This window comes from Mytilus edulis, chromosome 8 (genome assembly GCF_963676685.1).
Source record: "Mytilus edulis chromosome 8, xbMytEdul2.2, whole genome shotgun sequence".
Taxonomy (NCBI): Eukaryota; Metazoa; Mollusca; class Bivalvia; order Mytilida; family Mytilidae; genus Mytilus; species Mytilus edulis.
In genome coordinates, this window is record NC_092351.1 from 35,656,881 (window position 1) to 35,677,965 (window position 21,085).

A 21,085-nucleotide genomic window follows, 5' to 3' on the forward strand; every position below is an offset into this window, starting at 1 on the left:
TTCTAACTCCTTAACATAGTTATAATACTCCAATAAGTAGTTTGTATGTATTTGATATACTGGAAAAGATATTTTGAAAATTTAACTTAGCCATGGTATTTTGAACCCCCTGCAGTATATTGAACCCCCTACTATAGACCTTGAATTTCAAAAATTCAAGCTATTCTAAATCCTTAACATAGTTATATTACTCCAGTAATAGTTAAGCAGCTTACCACACAAATCATGCAAATGGTGATACAAGCATAAAACTTTGTAAGAACATGCCTTAAGGTGTATGTAATCATATTAGGGGGGTAGCCACGAAAAAAAATCATCCTATCATGGCGGCCATCTTGGATTTTCGAAATGACGTCTTCACAGGAAAAGGACATCACATATATAGCCCATTTTGCTTATATTGTATCCAAAATGTTACAAAATGGAGTAAATCATTGTTACATAAGATAAAGTATCACTTTCGGTCAAATGTCGGTCGATAACCCACTCCCGGTTTCATGAACATACCGAATATGACTGTTTTATAACCCGAATAATGGCAGTTGTTATATTCCACAAATCTTCGACTAATATTCGATTGCTACATAAGGTTCGAAAGGTTATAGGCCAATAGATGGCGCAATTTTATTCTAGTTAACCTTTTTGAGAGTGTGTTCTCATTGATACACGTATAAGACGAGGCTCGGTACTTGTCTATCCACCGTTCATAATTTTAGCTACGAAGTTTTATTTGCAATTCTGATCGGATATTGATTTGAAGGAATTCTATCCCTATTACGAACACAATTCTATAAAAAATAATGTTGTTAATACATCAAATAACATTATTAGAAAAGTAATCTTGTATTTTATACAATATTTAGAATTTTACCTGTGAGGTTTATCTATGTTGCGTAAATTTATTCATGTTACAGACACACGCTATTTGTGCACTTCTCTAATAGTTGATTAGTTTCACTCGGTTCTTGTTTGCTGTTGCATTTATTTATTGCTCAGATAATATTTGCGTTATTGTTCTATAAGTTCATTGTTGATTACTTTTGTTTATATTATAATAGTTACTTAGGTTTGAAATGGCGAAAAGAATTCGCTTATCAGCTTCTTCAGCAGATAGTTGGGAAACTGATTGGACAAAAAGTTGTTTGTGTCAGGAGGTCACAACATACCTACTGAAATCGTTAGACGAAGGATATACAATGTTACATTGTTTGGAAAATAAATCACTCTCTTTCATGAACTAAATGCCCTCCCTATCCCTCTTGATATTCGGCGATTAAACCACGGAGAGGGTATTAAAAGCACAATGAAAAAAAATGCCAAGTACCATAATTTGTGTAGGATAAAGTTAAATAATACTAAACTTGAGAGAGCCCAGAAACGCAATATGTCACCGATACCATCTGGAAGTTCTGGTGATTGTACGTCTCCCAAACTTTTTAGGTGTACTCCTCGTTCTAAAGATCAACAACAAAATCCAGTTGAAAATGTGCATAAATATTTCATTTGTGATAAAGAGTCACCTTTATCTGTCTTAAGAGAGGCAATGACAATGAAACTAAACTAACGACTAGTAGTGGAATGTGCAACAGCTCTTCAGGATAAACAACTGTTGGCAAAGCTGAGTAGTGGTGATGTTATAGCACAAGAGATGAATTATCACCCGTCTTGTCTCGTAGCTGTATATAATAGAGAGATAGAGATCAAACAAGAGACAAACAGAGATCGAAAGCAGTTACACACAGGAGGAAACTATAATGAAAGAAACTGCTTTAGCTGAGCTGGTCACATACATTTTTGAAACTCAAAGAAACTCTGAAAAGTCGGTTGTGTTTCGATTAGCAGACCTGGCAAACCTGTTCGAGGAAAGATTGGACAGCTTGGTTCTTCTTCTGCACAGGTACATTCTACTCGGCTCAAGGATACGCTATTCCAAAAGATGCCAGAATTAGAAGCACACACAAAGGGCAGAGATGTACTTTTGATGATTGAAAAAGATATAGGACCAGCTATAGGGTTTGTTTGTGATTACAATGACACCATGCATATGGCAAAGACGGCCGGAATGATTCGCTGCTAATTAGCTACAACGAAGACAACATTTTCTGGATCCTTTGTCTCTAAAGATATCGATGATAGCATACCCCCTCCATTGTTACAGTTGGTGAAAATGATAGAACATGGACCTGCTATCAAATAGCAGTTAGACAACGTTTCTACAAAGTCGGACTTAGCTCCGGCCAATATTTTAATGTTTAATTATTACCTACAGCCAAAAGGTTACAGTACAACACAGACATTCATATCTGATCGTGAGACAACATTTTGTGTGTATCTTGGACTGTTACTCTTTACAAAAACCTGGAAAAGACAGCTATGGGTTATGTATCTCTTACGATCGGGTACTGGAAATATCAACTCAACTAGGTGAAGCTGTTGTTGAACGTTATTTAAATGAAGGTGTCGTATGCCAACCTTAAATATAGAGCAAAGTGTTTACAACAGCTGCAGTCGACAACATAGATCACAACCCAAGCTCAACAACATCAAAATCATCTTTTCATGGGACCGAAATCTCTATTTTTCAACATCCAATGAAAGATAATATCGGCGTTAGAAGGGATGAGTTAATATTACCTACACATAAACCCAAATCTAAAAAGGTACCCTGCTGCTTATATGAATATGAAACCAGCATATCTTAAAACAAAACCGGAACCTCTATTCTGCCTGACGATATCACTAATATACTTAACAACGATTATCTATTTATGAGTTTGCAAAATGAGTATGACTGGTTAAATACGGTGAGGTTAACAAGTGAATTTATTACGTCCGAAAATATTTTATGGTCATAATTTCATTCTTCAGAGAGACGTGGACAAACTGTTGAAGTGAGTCTAAACTGTTAATGCCATTATTTCAATAACAAGCTCACTCAGTTGCTACCATAAAACATTCGATGGATAAGGTCAGGAATGTTGTGTCGTTTTTGAATCCTGGCCAAACTCCAGTGATTACAGCAGACCAACCGCTATTTGTTTTGGCAAAGCAAATTCAATGGGAAGGGCCAAATAAATACGGTGAAAACAATTTCGTTGTTATGTTCGGTGGATTGGCATGTTTGAAGGTTTTGGGTGATCTATTGCGGGATAGCGGTTGGATAGAGGCTTTATCAGAAGCAGATGTTGCATCCTCTGGTACAGCAGAATCGTTCTTGTCAAGTTCTAATACTTCTAAAACTAGACTAGCACATCAAGTAACCGCATGTGTATTGTTTGATTTACTGATATCTGCTTATGAATCTTCTAATAACGAAGATCCTGATGAATCAATAGAATTTGACAATTTTATACAATGGAATGAAGAAAGAAAAGTAGGTAGACCTCATTTTGAGTTTTGGTATTCGGTTCTTGAAATTCAGCTGTTGGTTTTTTCGTATATTCAATCATTACGAGAAGCGGATTTTGAGCTTTATAAACAAACGCTGTCTTCCTTGATCCCATACTTTTTTTGGATTAGATCATATCAACTATGCTAGATGGCTTCCTATTCATCTTCGCGATATGGCTTCATTAGAAACAAAAAACCCAGATATTTACAGAGAATTTATTAAAGGGCATTTTACTGTTAAAAAATCAAATCGTGTTTTCTCAAACATGGCGATAGACCAGGCTCATGAACAGAAAAACGCTATTGTTAAAAGTGATGGTGGTGGTGTAGGACTGACCGAGGATTCCGCCGCTTTGCGACGGTAGATGGTAGCAAATGTGGCTACAAAAAAACTTGTTCTGGTAGATGAAAGTGTTACAAAGCTGGCTTGACCTGTACAACATTGTGTTCATGTAGCTGTTAAAACGGAATACATCGGAAAATATCGTAGATTATTACACTGATCAATCCTCCAGCATGTCTAACATAATTATCGATATATCAAACGGACATTTTCATCATATATCTATACCACTAGTATTTCACTCGAATGTACGAACTTTTTCGACCCAAACCGGAAGTGGGGATTTTTTTTTACAATTGTTGTCTGTTTGACATATTTTCATATCATTTTATTGTATTTCAAATAGTTTTCATGACAAATATAGCGTTGAAAATGGTTAGGACAGTTTTTCAATCTTGAAGATTGAGCAAAATGATGTCAATTTTGAATTCAAGATGGCCGCCATAAAAAAACCGAAACCATGTTGGCTACCCCTCTAATATGATAAAGTACTTCCTAATGAACGTCTATGCCAAATCCCTTGCTTGTATCATAATTTGCATGATTTTGTCAAATTTCGGTACTAAGCCGCCCCACTATAAGTAGTTTGTATGTATTCAATATCCTGGAAAATATATTTTGAAAATTTTAATTAGCAATGGTATTTTGAGCCCCCTGTGGTATATTGAACCCCCTACTATAGACCTTGAATTTCAAAAATTAAAGCTATTCTAAATCCTTAACATAGTTACAATACTCCAGTAAGTAGTTTGTATGTATTTAATATACTGGAAAAGATATTTTGAAAATTTTACTTAGCCATGGTATTTTGACCCCCCTGCAGTATATTGAAACCCCTACCATAGATTTTGAATTTCAAAAATTCAAGCTATTCTAAATCCTTAACATAGTTATATTACTCCAGTAAGTAGTTTGTATGTATTTAATATACTGGAAAAGAGATTTTGAAAATTTTACTTAGCCATGGTATTTTGACCCCCCTGCGGTATATTGAACCCCCTACTATAGACCTTGAATTTCAAAAATTCAAGCTATTCTTACTCCATAACATAGTTATAATACTCCAATAAGTAGTTTGTATATATTTGATATACTGGAAAAGATGTTTTGAAAATTTTACTTAGCCATGGTATTTTGACCCCCCTGCGGTATATTGAACCCCCTACTATAGACCTTAAATTACAAAAATTCAAGCTATTCTAACTCCTTAACATAGTTTTAATACTCCAATAAGTAGTTTGTATGTATTTAATATACTGGAAAAGATATTTTGAAAATTTTGCTTAGCCATGGTATTTTGACCCCCCTGCGGTATATTGAACCCCCTACTTAAAACCACAAATTAAAAAAAATGATAGCCAATAAATTGTTAATTAGATTATCTGCAATACTATTTATCAGAAACAGGGGGGTTCAATATACCGCAGGGGGGTTCAAAATACCATATGTGAAAAATGACCCCGGGGTCAAAATACCATGCGGTATAATGACCCCGGGGTCATTTTACCGCATGGTATTTTGACCCCGGGTTCACTTTTTAGGGGGTTCAAAATACCATATGACAGCTGCCTACTCCTTAATTACGTCTTGCCATTGTGCTTTTGATGGTAAATTTATATAGTAGCCATCAACAAATAAAATGTCTTTTAAATATCACAAATGTTTGGCTGAAGAATTATAAGGATTAAACACATTTTTTCTAGAGGTTATTGATGTGTAAACCGGGGCTCTTTCTCACAAACTCAACTTTTATTCAGTTTGTGAGTTAATCGGCCCGGTTTACACATCAATAACCTCTAGGAAAAATGTGTTTAATCCTATAATACAAAACATATTTGTCAGTATGAAACACCAAAACAGAACGAATAATAACCGATTACGTTTTGTAGTTTACACATTTTAAGCTCGGGTTTACGGTTATCTTTTTCTGTTTTTGTACTGTTTCATTAAAACAGATACCAGTTTATTTCAAGCAATGCATAAAAAAATAACAAGAAATTTGTAATGAAGCGTTTGATTTTTAAATTAATCAATATTAATTTGATATTGAATAGAAATAACTTAGTTATATGGATGAGGTAAAATTATTAGTTTGAAAATGATAGGAAAACCCTCTACAATTTCAATAACAAACATGGCGGAATGTAACTAAACCATCTCGCGAAATTCAATTTTTCTCTTATTTCTTGCTTATTTTACTCTATAGTCTGCACCCTGTCTGGAGAATAAAACTGTGGACTATACAAGCCTTTAAGAGTATTACCATTATGCAAAATTATCTTAAAAATGGTTCATGGTTGTGGGGATATTTTAAAGTCCCTTCCTACCCTCCCACCGACATTTTAATGCAATAGCCCTAATATAATATACAAATAAACTTACAGGTCAGTTTGATGATAAGTAAACAGGGAGATATGGCCACTGTTGTAAAGATGCAGAAAAAAGATAGTGGAGCTTATGACAAAGTTCTAGAATGTGTGAAAAACTACCTACTGCGTCCAGAAACAGCAAAGCAAAGAAAAGTACGGGAAAAGCTGGCAAAACTTCAGGCGAAACAGGATAAATTGAAACTAGAAGATATGGAAAATGAATTAAGACAACAAGGAGATAACAGGTTTTCTTTCCAGGTATAAATAGTCAATCAAGTTGATAAAGTTTCTATTACAAAATGTAAATAAGATAATGTGACACTCTGTATCTCCCCTTATTTGTTCTTTCCAACCTTTTTTTTTAGTTGTTATCTCCCCTTATTTGTTCTTTCCAACCTTTTTTTTTAGTTGTTATCTCCCCTTATTTGTTCTGTACAAAGAATTTCATAAAGTTTTTTATTAGTTTTAAGGAAATGGGGGCTTATCTGTAGAAACTGTTCAACATATCAGTGGTGTAGTAGTAGACAAAAAAAGTGGGGGTAAAACTTTTGAAAGGGACAAGAAAAGAAAGAAAAACTTCTACAGTATAATAATCGAGTAAAAAGACTGTATTCTCTTTCATTTTTGTCGAGCCTGCAACTTTTGTTGCAGAAAGCTCGACATAGGGATAGTAATCCGGCGGCGGCGGCTACAGCGGCGGTGTTAGCTCACTTCTTAAAAGCTTTATATTTTAGAAGGTGGAAGACCTGGATGCTTCATACTTTGTATATAGATGCTTCATGTTACGAAGTTTCCGTCAGTCACATGTCCAATGTCCTTGACCTCATTTTCATGGTTCAGTGACCACTGGAAAAAAAATTCAAATTTTTTGTAATGTTGAATTCTCTCTTATTATAAGTAATAGGATATCTATATTTGATATGTGTGTACCTTGCAAGGTCCTCGTGTCTGTCAGACAGTTTTCACTTGACCTCGACCTCATTTCATGGATCAGTGAACAAGGTTAAGTTTTGGTGGTCAAGTCCATATCTCAGATACTATAAGCAATAGGGCTAGTATATTCGGTGTATGGAAGGACTGTAAGGTGTACATGTCCAACTGGCAGGTGTCATCTGACCTTGACCTCATTTTCATGGTTCAGTGGTTATAGTTAAATTTTTGTGTTTTGGTCTGTTTTTCTCATACCATATGCAATAGGTCTACTATATTTGTTGTATGGAATGATTGTTAAGTGTACATGTCTAGCGGGCAGATGTCATGTGACCTTGACCTCATTTTCATGGTTCAGTGGTCAAAGTTAAGTTTTTGAGTTTTGGTCTTTTTATCTAATGCTATATGCCATTATAGGTCAACTATATTTTGTGTATGGAAATATTTTATGATCTTTATGTCAGTCGAGCAGGTTTTATTTAACCGTGACCTCATTTTCACGGTTCATTGCACAGTGTTAAGTTTTTGTGTTTTGGTCTATTTTTCTTAAACTATAAGTAATGTGTCAACTATATATGTTGTATAGAAGCATTGTTAGCTGTACCTGTCTGCCTGGCATGGTTCATCTGACCTGGACCTCTTTTTCAAGGTTCATTGGTCTTTGTTTAGTTATCTTGGTTAATGTTAAGTTTATGTGACAGTTGTAATAAAGCTTACCTTTATACTTAGGACTGTCAACATAATATCAATGATTAGTATAGAAGGCGAGACATTTCAGCGTGTGCACTCTTGTCAATACATTGTAATAGCAACAACAAAAATTGGAGGGTGGGAAACATACAAAAGAAAAACTGATTACTGTAACACAGTTTCAAACCCCAACTGCTATGATATATTTTCATGCATAGATTATATGTTAAACCATAAGGGACTAATCAATATCATAGCATCACCAAAGTTGTTTTTTTACTCTACAATTTTAGGAAGAAGTTGAGTTGATACAGAGAAAGTTTTTAAGACATATATCTAAGATGATTAGAGGTGATGAAAGCGAGCTACCTAAACTATTGGTCCTTGACTTTGTGACTGTAGGTAAGGCTGTGTTATAGAAAAGAAAAGTGTATTTTTCATGACAAAAAATCACTACACACTTTAACAAAATCAAAAGTAAAGGAACCACAAGTTTATAGCAATTTTATTGTTGTTCTCAATGTCAAATTCACAGTGAGTCTTTCAACATGGAGGAAATGCTCACACCTCAACACAAGTTCAAGACACCCACAAGAAAAGGTTTGAGAAGAATTCTTTTCTACTATGGTAGAAGTTGATCAAACTAAATCTATATAGATATAAGAAGATGTAGTATGAGTGCCAATGAGACAACTCCCCATCCAAGTAACAATTTATAAAAGTAAACCATCATAGCTTCAACGAAGAGCTTTGGCTCACATCGAACAGCAAGCTATAAAGGGCCCAAAAAGTTACTAGTGTAAAACCATATACCGGTACATTGATATACACAGCTGAAGATGAAGATATGCTTTATGAATGTTTCTAATTGAATATCAGCAGAGCTGGTCAAAAACAGAATAAATGTATATTTTGCCCATATGCTAAAAACAATTTGTAATTTCTCAATGTTTATGTTATCAGCATGCTATTCAACCAGTAAGGCAACTGGTAGAGCATGAGTATTATTGTAATAGAACACTTTTATAGAAAATTTATAGTACTTTTTTGTCCATTATCATAAGTACATGTACCTCAATAACAGACAGTTTGACTCTTGCTTTATGCCCCACCTATGGGAATTAGGTTTTTCAGTCTTTGCGTCCTTTTGTTTGTTTGTCCGTTATTCCATTTGTATGTCTGTCTGTCCACTGATCATAGAAAATGATAGTTCAAGTGGGGCATCTGTGTACTATGGACACATTCTTGTTTATTCAAGAACTACAAATATTTTCTAAGTGTGCACTAACCTCCCCCTTTTATTTCAGATGAAGATGACAATGCACAGAATGTTATAGATGACATGGGTTCACAAGGAAGTCTTGGAGGAGGATTCTCAAACGTTAATTTGTTTTCAAAAAGACCAAAGTCCTCTAAGCCTAAAAGGAAACAGATTAAGGATGATTGGCAAGAAGAACAATTCTGTATTAGAGCACTGTGTGAGGACGAACAGGTAAACAGATATAGGAAGATGTGGTGTGAGTGCCAATGAGACAACTCTCCATCTAAATAACAATTTATAAAAGTAAACCATTATAGGTCAATGTACGGCCTTCAACACGGAGCCTTTGCTCACAACGAACAACAAGCTATAAAGGGCCCCAAAATCACTAGACATAAGTGTAAAACCATTCAAACGGGAAAACCTGCGGTCTAATCTATATAAAAAAACTAGAAACGAAACTAGAAACGAGAAACACATATAAATTACATGAACAAACAACAACTACTGTACATCAGATTCCTGACTTAAGACAGGTGCAAACATTTGCAGTGGGATTAAAGTCTGTTTTGATTTATAATTGTAAATTCACAAATTATTGTTAACAATTTTTGTCGAGCCTGCAACTTTTGTTGCAGAAAGCTCGACATAGGGATAGTGTGATGCGGCGGTGGCGGCGTTAGCTAACTTCTTCAAAGCTTTATATTTTAAAAGGTAGAAGACCTGAATGCTTCATACTTTGTATATAGATGCCTCATGTTACGAACTTTCCGTCAGTCACATGTCCAATGTCCTTGACCTCATTTTCATGGTTCAGTGACTATTTGAAAAAAAAGTTAAGATTTTTTGTAATGTTAAATTCTCTCTTATTATAAGTAATTGGATAACTATATTTGGTATGTGCGTACCTTGCAAGGTCCTCATGCCCGTCTGTCAGTTTTCACTTGACCTCGACCTCATTTCATGGATCAGTGAACAAGGTTAAGTTTTGGTGGTCAAGTCCATATCTCAGATACTATAAGCAATAGGTCTAGTTTATTCAGTGTATGGAAGGACTATAAGGTGTACATGTCCAACTGGCAGGTGTCATCTGACCTTGACCTCATTTTCATGGTTCAGTGGTTATAGTTAAGTTTTTTGTGTTTTGGTCTGTTTTTCTTATACTATATGCAATAGGTCTACTATATTTGGTGTATGGAATGATTGTAAGGTGTATATGTCTAGCTGACAGGTCTCATCTGACCTTGACCTCATTTTCATGGTTCAGTGGTCAAAGTTAAGTTTTTGAGTTTTGGTCTATTTTTCTAATACTTTATGCATTAGGTCAACTATATTTGGTGTATGGAAATATTTTATGATCTATATGTCTGTTACGCACATTTTATTTGACCTTGACCTCATTTTCCCGGTCCATTGCTAAGTGTTAAGTGTTTGTGTTTTGGTCTGTTTTTCTTAATTTATAAGCAATAAGTCAACTGTATTTGTTGTATTGAAGAATTGTTAGCTGTACATGTCTGCCTGGCATGGTTCATCTGACCTTGACCTTATTTTCATGGTTTCTTGATCAATGTTTCGTTTTCTTGGTTAATGTTGAGTTTATGTGACAGTTGTAATAAAGCTTTATATTTAGGTCTATCAACATAACATCAATGATTAGTAAAGAAGGCGAGACATTTCAGCGTGTGCACTCTTGTTTTAGGAATGGGCAAAAATGCTGGATTAATTATTTCAATTTTTAGGAAAATCTGTTGTATGTATCAGTTATCAATTCTTATAATTGTGATACTCAACCAATTGCATTATTTGCACTTATAAATAATTTCTGCATTTACAGTATCATATGAAGATATATAGAGTATATGTAATTTTGCTTGTTTAAACCAATTTCAAGTTAGTCATGAAAAAGATATATTTTATCAATGAATTTACAGTATCACAACATAAAATAGTTCATGTTAAAAAACAAAAATGGATTGTTTTACAAAAGTTAAATCAAATATCCACTTATTTTGTCTTATTTTAAACCATTAAAATTGTATTGTGTCTCTAATTTTATTAAATATACAAAATATCTTTATGGCCCAGCCACAAAGTGGTTGGAGCTATATAGTTTTATCCATATATGTCATTTCGTCATTCCACAACTATAAACAGTTATCCAGACTTTTTTTTCTAAACACCTTCACCTTTTGAGCTGATTTTTAGAATGTGAGTCTACTAGGATGAGTTACTGATTGGGTTTATTTTTGGTTATGCTTGCTGATTTGTGCCATAACTAAGGGCTTTGGACTTTGAAAATTTTGTGAGAGCAGCAGCTATACAGACTTTCATTCTCAAATTTCCACTCTTACAAATTGCTTCAAGCTTTTTAGCTCACCTGGCCCAAAGGGCCAAGTGAGTTTTTCTCATCACTTGGCATCTGTCGTCCATCGTCTGTCGTCCTTTGTCGTCGTCGTTAACTTTTACAAAAATCTTCTCCTCTGAAACTACTGGGCCAAATTAAACCAAACTTGGCCACAATCATCATTGGGGTATCTAGTTTAAAAAATGTGTGGCGTGACCCGGCCAACCAACCAAGATGGCCGCCATGGCTAAAAATAGAACATAGGGGTAAAAAAGATATATTTTGTCAATGAATTTACAGTATCACAACATAAAATAGTTTATGTTAAAAGACAAAAATGGATTGTTTTACAAAAGTTAAATCAAATATCCACTTATTTTGTCTTCTTTTAAACCATAAAATTGTATTGTGTCTCTAATTTTATTTAATATGCAAAATATCTTTATGGCCCAGCCACAAAGTGGTTGGAGCTATATAGTTTTATCCATATATGTCATTTCGTCATTCCACAACTATAAACAGTTATCCAGACTTTTTTTTCTAAACACCTTCACCTTTTGAGCTGATTTTTAGAATGTGAGTCTACTAGGATGAGTTACTGATTGGGTTTATTTTTGGTTATGCTCGCTGATTTGTGCCATAACTAAGGGCTTTGGACTTTGAAAATTTTGTGAGAGCAGCAGCTATACAGACTTTCATTCTCAAATTTCCACTCTTATAAATTGCTTCAAGCTTTTTAGCTCACCTGGCCCATAGGGCCAAGTGAGTTTTTCTCATCACTTGGCGTCTGTCGTCCATTGTCGCCGTCGTTAACTTTTACAAAAATCTTCTCCTCTGAAACAACTGGGCCAAATATAACCAAACCTGGCCACAATCATCATTTGGGTATCTAGTTTAAAAAATATGTCTGGTGACCCGGCCAACCAACCAAGATGGCCACCATTGCTAAAAATAGAACATAGGGGTAAAATGTAGATTTTGGCTCATTACTCAAAAACCAAAGCATTTAGAGCAAATCTGACCTGGGGTAAAATTGTTTATCAGGTCAAGATCTATCTGCCCTCAAATTTTCAGATGAATCCGACAACCGGTTATTGGGTTGCTGCCCCTGAACTGGTAATTTTAGGTAATTTTTGCTGTTTTTGGCTATTATCTTGAATATTATTATAGATAGAGATAAACTGTAAACAGCAATAATGTTCAACAAAGTAAGATTTACAAATAAGTCAACATGACCAAAATGGTCAGTTGACCCCTTTAGGAGTTATTGACCTTTATAGTCAATTTTTAACCATTTTTCCTAAATCTTAGTAAACTTTTACAAAAATCTTCTCCTCTGAAACTACTGGGCCAAATTAATCCAAACTTGGCCACAATCATCTATTGGATATTTAGTTTAAAAAATGTGTGGCGTGACCCGGTTAACCAACCAAGATGGCCGCCATGGCTAAAAATAGAACATAGGGGTAAAATGCAGTTTTTGGCTTATAACTCAAAAACCAAAGCATTTAGAGCAAATCTGACATGCGGTAAAAGTGTTTATCAGGTCAAGATCTATCTGTCCTGAAATTTCCAGATGAATCGGACGACCTGTTGTTGGGTTGCTGCCCCTGAATTGGTAATTTTAAGGAAATTTTGCTGTTTTTGGTTATTATCTTGAATATTATTATAGAAATAGATAAACTGTAAACAGCAATAATGTTCAGCAAAGTAAGATTTACAAATAAGTCAAAAGACCAAAATGGTCAGTTGACCCCTGAAGGAGTTATTGCCCTTTATAGTCAATTTTTAACCATTTTTTCGTAAATCTTAGTAATCTTTTACAAAAATCTTCTTCTCTGAAACTACTGGGCCAAATTAAACTAAACTTGGCCACAGACATCATTGGGATAACTTGTTTAAAAAATGTGTGACGTGACCTGGCCAATCAACCAAAATGGCTGCCATGGCTAATAATAGAACATAGGGGTAAAATGCAGTTTTTGGCTTATAACTCAAAAACCGAAGCATTAAGAGAAAATCTGACAGGGTTTAATTGTTTATCAGGTCAAGATCTATCTGCCCTGATGTTTTCACATGGATCGGATAACCTGTTGTTAGGTTACTGTCCTGAATTGGTAATTTTAAGGAAATTTTGCCGTTTTTTGTTATTATCTTGAATATTATTATAGATAGAGATAAACTGTATACAACAATAACGTTCAGCAAAATAAGATCTACAAATAAGTTTACATGACCAAAATAGTCAATTGACCCCTTAAGGAGTTATTGCCCTTTATAGTTAATTTTTAACATTTTTCATAAATTTTTGTTAATTTTTAGAAAATATTTTCCACTGTAATTACTGGGCCAAGTTCATTATAGATAGAGATAATTGTAGCAACAAGAATGTTCAGTAAAGTAAGAGCTACTAACACATCACTTGAATGAGTATCACCAAAACACAATTATGTCATGAATTTATCCGTGTCCATTGTTTAATATGCACAAGACCAAGGTGAGCGACACAGGCTCTTTAGAGCCTCTAGTTTTTGGTTATGTTCTCTGATTTGTGCCATAACTAAGGGCTTTGGACTTTGAAAATTTTGTGAGAGCAGCAGCTATACAGACTTTCATTCTCAAATTTCCACTCTTATAAATTGCTTCAAGCTTTTTAGCTCACCCGCTGTCGTCGTCATTAACTTTTACAAAAATCTTCTCCTCTGAAACTACTGGGCCAAATATAACTAAACTTGGCCACAATCATCATTGGGGTATCTAGTTTAAAAAATATGTCTGGTGACCCGGCCAACCAACTAAGATGGCCGCCATTGCTAAAAATAGAACATAGGGGTAAAATGTAGATTTTGGCTTATTACTCTGAAACCAAAGCATTATGAGCAAATCTGACATGGGGGTAAAATTGTTAATCAGGTCAATCTATCTGCCCTGAAATTTTTGGGATGAATTGGACAACCAGATGTTGGGTTGCTGCCCCTGAATTGGTAATTTTAAGGAAATTTTGCCGTTTTTGGTTTTTATCTTGAATATTATTATAGATAGAGATAAACTGTAAACAGCAATAATGTTCAGCAAAGTAAGATCTACAAATAAGTCAACATGACCAAAATGGTTAGTTAACCCTTAAGGAGTTATTGCCCTTTATGGTAATTTTTTACCAATTTTTCGTTTATTTTTGTAATCTTTTACAAAAACCTTCTCTGAAAATACTGGTTAAAATTTAACCAAACATAGCCACAATCATTATTAGGGTATCTAGTTTAAAAAATGTGTGCACTGGCCCAGCCAACCAATCAAGATGGACACCATGGCTAAAAATAGAACATAGGGGGTAAAATGTAGATTTTAGCTTATAACTCTGAAACCAAAGCATTTAGAGCAAATCTGACATGGGGGTTAAATTGTTTATCAGTTCAACATCTATCTGCCCTGAAATTTTCAGATGAATCAGATAACCATTTGTTGGGTTGCTGCCCCTGAATTGGTAATTTTAAGGAAATTTTGCTGTTTTTGGTTATTATCTTGAATATTATTATAGATAGAGATAAATTGTAAACAGCAATAATGTTCAGCAAAGTAAGATCTACAAATAAGTCAACATGACCAAAATGGTCAGTTGACCCCTTAAGGAGTTATTGCCTTTGATAGTCAATTTTTAACAATTTTCATTAATTTGGTAAATTTTTGTTAGTTTTTACAAAATATTTTCCTCTGTATCTAAGGGCCAAGTATATATAGATAGAGAAAATTGTAAGTAGCAAGAATGTTCAGTAAAGTCAGATCTTTAAACACATCACCATCACCAAAAACACAATTTTGTCATGAACCCATCTGTGTCCTTTGTTTAATATGCACATAGACCAAGGTGAGCGACACAGGCTCTTTAGAGCCTCTAGTTTTATTAAGTGGGGTCATGCGTGTTGTTCCGACACAGCTAGTTTAGCTGATAAGGATGCAAGGGGGGATATATGGTTTATTAGATTTTCTGATAAAATATTACAATTGATTGCATTTATAATGGTTAGCATTTGAATTTGTTTCCTTGCTCATTGTTGAAGATTACAGTGACCTAAAGTTGATAACCTTCTATGTAATTTGGTCTTTGTATGAGAGTTGTCTCATTGGAAATCATGTTCTGATTTGTATATTGTGTACATTATATACAATCTATAGTTTAGAATATAGCTATTGCTGTTAAGATATCTGTATTCCATTTTAGGGCTGGCATCTTGTAGGGAACCCGTTGAGTTTGACAAATTTGAAGAAAGATGAAATCATGAAGACACTGAAGGAAACAGCTCCATACCTAGCCAGGATATATGCCATACTGAAACAAAGCTCGGTCTCAATGAATTGTTTGAGTTCCTCCTTGAAAGGAGAACTTTTTATGGATTTTATAAGAAAAGTAAGACACAGATAATACCACGAGGTATTTTGCTTCAAAAAACATACCCATTTTAAATTAACATTCGCTGAAAGTCCCTAAAAATACCTATAGTTATATAAATATTTAAGAAAGGATGACCTATACTTATATACAACTTTTGAATGAATTGATTTAATTTTATATAATAATTGACCAGCTTCTCAATAGCATATTTATATTTGGTATATATGTATATCATAACTCAAATCAATATACAGTTATCAAATATAAATACATTTTGATATAGGATGTCATTTAAAAGGATATTTCAACATAAAGATACATTTATGATAACTCAATATAAGTTTTATAATTTTACCTATTTTATTTTCCAATAGGAAGGTATTGATACAAAGAACTTTAGTGATGCCTACAAGACAATCCATAGAATTGTTGCAGAACACGATGACTATGAACAGTTTATAAACCAACTTAACAGGTAATACTTCAGATTTTTTATGTGCTAGCTGTTACTAGAGATTTGATATTTAATGAAGATGAAGACCCTATGGTTTTCATTTAATTTTTTTTTTCCAATACAAACTGGTTGACTCTTATTGTCTCAAAGTTGATCAGAATGAAAAAGGTAAATTGGATTATTTAGAGTTCTAATTTATAAGAGCTTAGAAAACAAGCTTCAATTTTCTAGGATTAAAGGTCAAGAATACCTGTCTCATTGAAAAAATAAGACCAAAAAAATAACCAGTGCAATCAATGGAAATCTGTCTATGTCTTTCCCCCATATCCTTCCACCTGAATGGGTCCCCCATATCCTTCCACCTGAATGGGTCCCCCATATCCTTCCACCTGAATTGGTCCCCCATATCCTTCCACCTGAATGGGTCTCCCATATCCTTCCACCTGAATGGGTCCCCCATATCCTTCCACCTGAATGGGTCTCCCATATCCTTCCACCTGAATGGGTCCCCCATATCTTTCCACCTGAATGGGTCCCCCATATCCTTCCACCTGAATGGGTCTTCCATATCCTTCCACCTGAATTGGTCCCCCATATCCTTCCACCTGAATGGGTCTCCCATATCCTTCCACCTGAATGGGTCCCCCATATCCTTCCACCTGAATGGGTCTCCCATATCCTTCAACCTGAATGGGTCTTCCATATCCTTCCACCTGAATGGGTCCCCCATATCCTTCCACCTGAATGGGTCCCCCATATCCTTCCATCGGAATGGGTCTCCCATATGTTAGTTCATCTTTCTTATCAATAGAAACTGCCTATTTACCAGTAGTTTCATAATATTTGGTAGAAACCTGCTTGCAAGCATGCTTGATCATTGTTTTTTGTCAAACAAATATATTGGGTGCATCATTAGTACACAATAGCTCACAGATAACCTTGTTCAGTTTCTATTGTAGAAATTGCTTGAATTTAATGGTGTGGGTCAGATTCATAGATTTTATTTGGTACAAATTTTCATTTGTCTATTTATTTTTGATTACATGGTTTGACAAAAAATTTGCATACAAGCCTTTAAAAATTGTACTTTGGACATTTAAATTGTAGTTTATCTGTTCCAATTAAATTTTAAAATGATAATTTCGAATAATAAATAAATCTATATTATAGTTCAGGAGTTAAAATATGATTATGATTACAGATGTTACCTCCAAACAGGGAAGATATCTTGGTTGTGTACCACCCACCAGGATAGGACTGGTATAACTCTACTTCCACCTGGTACCGTCAGTATGCACAGCTCAGGGTATACAGTCCTGTATGATGAAGATATCATGCTATCAGACTTCTTAAAAGCAAGCAAGGATTATCTTAAGTGGAAAGATGAAGACTTCTTACTAGCCAGGAGACAATCTAAAGCCAGACTTGTTAAAAAAGACAGTGCTCTCAAGGAAGCTAAGAAAGAGAGCTTACCAAAGGTTGAAGAGAGAAAGAAAGAGCCTGAAAAGAATTATGCTGAGAAACCTAAAGGTCAGGAAAAAGGTATTTTAAGTTGATACAAACTTTATAATTTTAGCTGTTTTCTTGTTTGAATTGAGTTTATAAGTAGAGAAAAAATCTAACAGGAGCAGAAATTTGCAGAATGTTGAGCTCTACCAATTGTCCATCAATGTCAAAACTTTCAGAGGACTTCTTATAAGAGTTATGGCCCTTGAATGACTAAGTTTACCATTTGTATGTTCATTTTTGCATGATTTTATTATCTTGAAAACTTCAATGAATACAGTAGAGAGGAACTTTAAAATGCAAAAACTATCAACTGGACAAGTTCTGCAAATAAGTCTGCATGGTCAGAACTGTCAATCAACTTCTTATTATAGTAATTGCTCTTTGATGAAGGTTTTTATCAATGTTTTGTATTTTTGTCTTATATCTTAAAAATGATAATAGATAGATAGAAATTTGAATAAGCAAAAACGATCTGCAAAACAAGATCTACAATTATGAAGGAAATCCTCTGACAACTCATAATTGGAGTTATTGCCCTTTAATGATGATTTTTATCAATTTTAGGTGTTTTTTTGTCTAACATGATAAAAATTATATAAGATACATGTATATAAAAGCGTTTTTAAGCAAATAGAGTAGTGAAAATCCTTAAGACGGCATTTTATGATTTATAATTGTGTTATGTTTATTTTTTTTAGAAAAACAACCAGAGAATAAGAGTCAGAATCGGTCCTCACCTCAGAAGACTGCTCCAGCATCAAGAATCAATGGAAATGAACAGAATCAGACATCTGTACAAAGGCCTGCTCCTGCATCTACTGTAAACAGAAATGGACTGAAACAGGCAGACGTCAAAGGCTCCAGTACATGCTCTGTTATGTAAATTAATGGACATTTCAGTGGAAACTTCATGATATTGATAACATCATTTATTACATGTTTTAAATTAGTGTTCTTTAACAGAGCTCTTAAAAACAGAGTACTTGGACATCTTATTTAACTGATTGTTTCAGTGTTTTTATGATAGGTGATTAATGTAGAAAATACTAATTATATTCCTACTTGTTTATTAGACATAATTAGCATCCTCTAATGAAAGTTCCTTTAATTAAAGATTATTAAGGCCAAAACACATTCAAAAGAGATAAATATTAATATACAGTGGAAATAAAACTAGCTAGTAAGAATGAAATAGTTGTATACTTTAATTTTTAGATAATTGTCTCCCTTTAAATGAAGTCTATAGTTTAGTTGTATACTTTAAATTTTAGATAATTGTCTCCCTTTAAATGAAGTCTATAGTTAAGGAATGGCTGTAATATTTTTTCTGTCTTTGAGGAAATAACATACAAATGTGGTGCACATGTAGCTGGTTATTTAAAAGTGTGCACCAAATGTTTTAGATTATTTCAAATAGCCAGAAAATTGTCAGAAAAAAAAGCAATAATATGTTTTTATGTTTTCTTTGTTGGTTTTCTGTAAGGTTTAAGAAGAGTAATACTTCAGGGTAATTGTTAGATGTTTATATTGTCATAACTGTACTTGTATTCTTAGTTTCTCATCTTGCATTCATAATCTTTTCAAAATTCGTATCTTGAACTACTTAAAAAAAAATGCTCACCAGTAATTTTATGATCCTCCGAGAATTTTGGTACATGTATAATTAAAACCTAGAAATGACAATGTTGTATAACTAATGCTATTCTCCAGTGATTTGAAAATGCTTATTTCTTTTACAAATGCTATAGTAGATATGTTTTGTGCAAACGATAAAAGCCTAAGATTTGATTAGGATAATGCTTAACATTTTTGTACATTTAAAGACAGAGGAAGCAGGGGCATCTTGTTTCTTGTATTAATTTATAAATTAGAATGCTTCAATTGTAAATATAAGAAGTTATTGCAGCAATGCATAGCTCAGAATCAATAATTCTTGCCTCTATTGTTATGGCTATCTACATCATTGAAATCTGAACACGCAGAAGCACTATCGAAAGCTGCAGTGTTGAGTGTTCCAAAAATCTCACTTTGTAATTATTAGCATGTTCAAATAAGCTATGTTTAGACCAATAGCTGTAAAGGTATCAAATCTCACTTAATGATTGAAAAGTGGGCTATAAAAGTTTGTGGGAACATTATTAGTACATGAGTTCCTTGTTATTAATTTGTAGATATATAGTCACTTAATAGTTTCATATATATATTTGCCTATGCTCAATTTGATTTTCATAACAGTAGATAATAATGTTAAATATTGCATTTATTGTTAACTTGTTATTTTTTAGTCACTGTGATAACTATTTATTTTTATATTTTTTACACTTATTTGATATTTTTTATATGGCTATTTATTACAACAATCTATAAAACTTATAGATAATTTACTTTGTAATCACCTTTATATTAAATCACTTTATCTTTACATGTTTATTGAAACTGATATTAGTACTATCTTTTGTTTATATATATATATTTTACTTCTGTGCAATACATGAAGAATAGGTTCAACTTCAGAAAGGACACATGATAGCCCTAAAATTCTATTAACAAAGGCATGAATATATTAATATTTTGAATTATATACCTGATGTTTTCATGTTGATTAGGCCCCAAGTAGATCTGTCCTAAGTCATTCCGTCCCAACTAGATCATGCCCCATATTTAAAATTTATCACCAAAATATGAGCTTAGAGCTGTAACTTAAATTTGAATAGAAATAGATATTATTTGCTATCTTGTCACTTATCATGCTTATAACTGTGTCTTTGTCAAATGACAATTTATTGAACATTTTCCAATCATAAGAAATATCTATGTTAAAAAAGATCAAATATGGCTGGCTTATAATTTGGTACTCATGGCAATCGTTTAATTTAGCCAGACCCATCTGTGGTTGTAAATGAAAACTGTAGGTAGACCAATTAAAATTTGTAACAGAAAATTTTAAAAGTTGTGTCAAATAGGACTAAGGTAATCCATTCATAGGGATAGGAAACCTTACTGTTTTGTATAATTCAACTTTATATAAGGTAAACTATTTCAATTTAACACAAAAGTGTTGACTACTGGACTGGTGGTACCCTTGAGGTACATTTACCAGCAGAAACATCAACCATATAAACTACTTGGCTGTTGGTGCCCTTCAGGGACACTTACCAGCAGTTGCATTGACAACACTGACATAGAACTGACATTAAACATCAAGAGTCAAACAATAATTACAGTAAGACATTGACAGATTCGATATTGTAAGAAACTATAAAACTACATATATATCATGATATTTTTTAACTAGGATATGATCTATGAGTTCTTATAATTTCCCGGTAATGTTACATACTGTATACCTGTTATGTGATTTCAGAAATTGTTTATATATTACTTTTTACTTTGTGCACTAAAACA

At 33.7% G+C, this 21,085-nt stretch overlaps 1 protein-coding gene across 1 annotated transcript in view; it reads left to right on the forward strand.

Moving 5' to 3' along the window:
- Positions 1-18,872, forward strand: part of LOC139486753 (uncharacterized) — a 128,021-nt gene extending 109,149 nt beyond the window's left edge. The window contains exons 60-66 of the mRNA XM_071271690.1: positions 6,118-6,360; positions 8,016-8,124; positions 9,030-9,214; positions 15,547-15,732; positions 16,092-16,192; positions 17,373-17,713; positions 18,379-18,872. Of these exons, the coding sequence (XP_071127791.1) occupies positions 6,118-6,360; positions 8,016-8,124; positions 9,030-9,214; positions 15,547-15,732; positions 16,092-16,192; positions 17,373-17,713; positions 18,379-18,563 (1,350 nt within the window). The 3' untranslated portion in view covers positions 18,564-18,872. The remainder of the gene's footprint in view (positions 1-6,117; positions 6,361-8,015; positions 8,125-9,029; positions 9,215-15,546; positions 15,733-16,091; positions 16,193-17,372; positions 17,714-18,378) is intronic.
- Positions 18,873-21,085: the final 2,213 nt, after the last annotated feature.